The following is a 2,500-nucleotide window of genomic DNA, read 5'->3' as shown; positions in this document are numbered from 1 at the left end:
GTGAGTGTGAGTGTGTGTGTGTGTGAGTGTCAGTAAGTGTTAATGAGTGTGTGAGTGTGAGTGATAGTGAGTGTGAGTGTGTGTGTGTGAGTGTCAGTATCACACACTCAAAACACATCAACCACTGTCCTCTGATGTGTGTGTGTGTGTCAGTAAGTGTTAATGAGTGTGTGAGTGTGAGTGATAGTGAGTGTGTGTGTGTGTGAGTGTGAGTGTCAGTGTGTGTGAGTGTGTGAGTGTGTGTGTGTGAGTGTGAGTGTGTGTGTGTGTGTGTCATTTCACAGTACTCATACTCACACTCACACTTCACACACACACTCACAGTTAGTTCACAATTACTGCCACACTGGTCACAGTGGATTACTCACACTCACACCACAAAGTCACAGCAGTTCTGTTACTTTTGACGTGTCAACATTCACACAATAACGTACACTCAACACCCACACTCACAGTCATTCACACACTCACTGACGTGAGTGTCTGTGTGAATGTGAGTGTTATTGAGTGTGAGTGTGTGTGTGAGTGTCAGTAAGTGTTAATGAGTGTGTGAGTGTGAGTGTTAGTGAGTGTGAGTGTGTGTGTGTGTGAGTGTCAGTAAGTGTTAATGAGTGTGAGTGATAGTGAGAGGTAGTTTATTTCTTGCAAACTGCTCCTCTCCGTTCCTCCGCTCTCCTCAGCTCAGGAGTATTGCTGGAAAAACAAAACACAAGGAAAGCTCAGAGCCTGTTAAGCTGCAGTCCTCCCCTCTCTCATTTCCCCTTCGTTATTGCCGCTGTCATGCTCATTGCTCAATACACTGACTCTGTGTTTGTGTTAGTGAGGGGCTCTGACCTGCATGATGCCGTGGATCCAGTCCAGGAAGACCCCCAGGTTGGTGTAGACGCCCGGTCTGTTAGGGCGAGCGCAGCCTGAACCCCAACTCACCACCCCCACGAGCTGCCAGCGATCTCCCAAGCGAACCAGAGGACCCCCACTGTCTCCCTGAGTGAGGAGAGGAGAAGGTGAACACCACACACACGCAAACCAGGAGAGAATGAATTTTCCTGCTGTGGGTTTGTGTGTCTCGTACCTGGCAGGAGTCGACCTTGCCCTCCAGGTAGCCGGCGCACAGCATCCTGGGTGTGATGAGCCCTGCGTAGCTGATTGGCCGATTACAGACCTCCCGGTCCAGGAAGGCAAGCTCAGCCTGCTGAAGCACCATCGCCAGCTTCCCTGAGAGAGAACGAGGGAGAAGAGAGGGGGAGAGGGTTAAATCATGAGCAACAGAGAGAGAGAGGGAGAGACAGAGAGCGAGGGAGAAGAGAGGGGGAGAGGGTTAGAGGGTATCTCTCCCCTCTCCAATTTAGTACTCGTTGTATCTCTCTCTCCCCTCTCTGTCCTCTCCCCTCCCCTCTCTCGCCCCCTTCTTCTCTCACTCCTCCCAATTTAGTACTCGTGTCTCTTCTTCTCCCTCTCTGTCCTCCACCCTCTCAATCGCCCGGTTGTCGTTCTCTTCTATCCCCTCTCCTCCCTCTTAGAACCGCTCCAATTTAGTCTCGTCGTCTCTCCTCTCTATTACTGTCCTCCCCTCTCTCGCTCCCTCTTCTCTCCCCTTTCCCAGCTTAGCCCTTAGTACTCGTACTCTCTCTCCCTCTCTGTCCGTCCCCCTCTCTCGCTCCAATCTTCTCTCCCAGAGAGCCCAAATTAGTACTCGTTGTCTCTCTCTCCCCCTCTCTGTCCACCCTCTCTCGCAGGGGGAGAGGGCTCTTCCCCCTCTACCAATTTAGTACTCGTGTAGTCTCTCTGTCTCCCTCCTCGGGGCAGGGGGGGTCCGCTCTCTCTCCCCTTCTCCCCCTCTCTCTTTCCCTCCCCCTTTCGCGAAAGACCTCCCTCTCACCCCCTTTTCAAGTCCTTTATCTTCCCCTCTCTTTCCCCTCTCTCTCTACTTACCGTATCTCCCTCCCACCTCTCCTCGCTTCTTTCGTTATTCCCTCTCTCAACCCAATCTCTCTAGTCACCGCTGAGAGGGGGCTACAACCTCTTCCCTCTCACCCTCTCACTCTCTGCCCCGTAACCCCTCTCTAACTCCTCTCTCTCAAGAGTGGGAGAGGGAGAGAGGGACAGGGGGAGAGATTGGGAGAGAAAGGGAAAGAGGGGGATAGAGCAAGGGGGAGAGAGAGGGAGAGTGGGAGAGAGGGAGAGAGAGAGAGAGAGAGAGAGGGAGGAGAGAGAGAGGGAGAGAGAGAGAGGGAGCGAGGGAGAGAGAGTGAAAGAGAGGGAGAGAGATTGGGAGAGAGAAAGGGAAAGAGGGGGATAGAGCGAGGGGGAGAGAGAGGGAGAATGGGAGAGAGAGAGTGAGAGAGGGGGAAGAGGGGGAGAGAGAGAGGAGAGACAAAGGGTGAGAGGGGGAGATAACAAGAGAGAGAGAGGGGAGAGAGATGTAAAAAGTGAGGGGGTAGAGGGCGAGAGAGGGCGAGAGAGGGGGAAAGAGAGGGGAGAGAGTACATGAGAGAAAGGG

General features: G+C 53.2%; 1 protein-coding gene across 5 annotated transcripts in view; it reads right to left on the bottom strand.

Annotated features, from left to right (window-relative positions):
• Positions 1-551: 551 nt before the first annotated feature.
• The window catches only part of tmprss4a (transmembrane serine protease 4a), a 22,508-nt gene continuing 20,559 nt past the window's right edge, over positions 552-2,500 (bottom strand). For all 5 annotated transcript variants that reach the window (XM_041235000.1, XM_041235001.1, XM_041234999.1 and 2 more), the window contains 3 exons: positions 1,073-1,215; positions 835-984; positions 552-693 (listed from right to left, as the gene is read on the bottom strand). In XM_041235000.1, coding sequence (XP_041090934.1) covers positions 682-693; positions 835-984; positions 1,073-1,215 — 305 coding nt within the window. In that variant the 3' untranslated portion in view covers positions 552-681. The remainder of the gene's footprint in view (positions 694-834; positions 985-1,072; positions 1,216-2,500) is intronic.

This window comes from Polyodon spathula, chromosome 36, assembly GCF_017654505.1.
Source record: "Polyodon spathula isolate WHYD16114869_AA chromosome 36, ASM1765450v1, whole genome shotgun sequence".
NCBI classification, from domain to species: domain Eukaryota; kingdom Metazoa; phylum Chordata; class Actinopteri; order Acipenseriformes; family Polyodontidae; genus Polyodon; species Polyodon spathula.
Note: the sequence above shows the minus strand (reverse complement) of the source record. Positions and strands in the feature narration are given on the sequence as shown.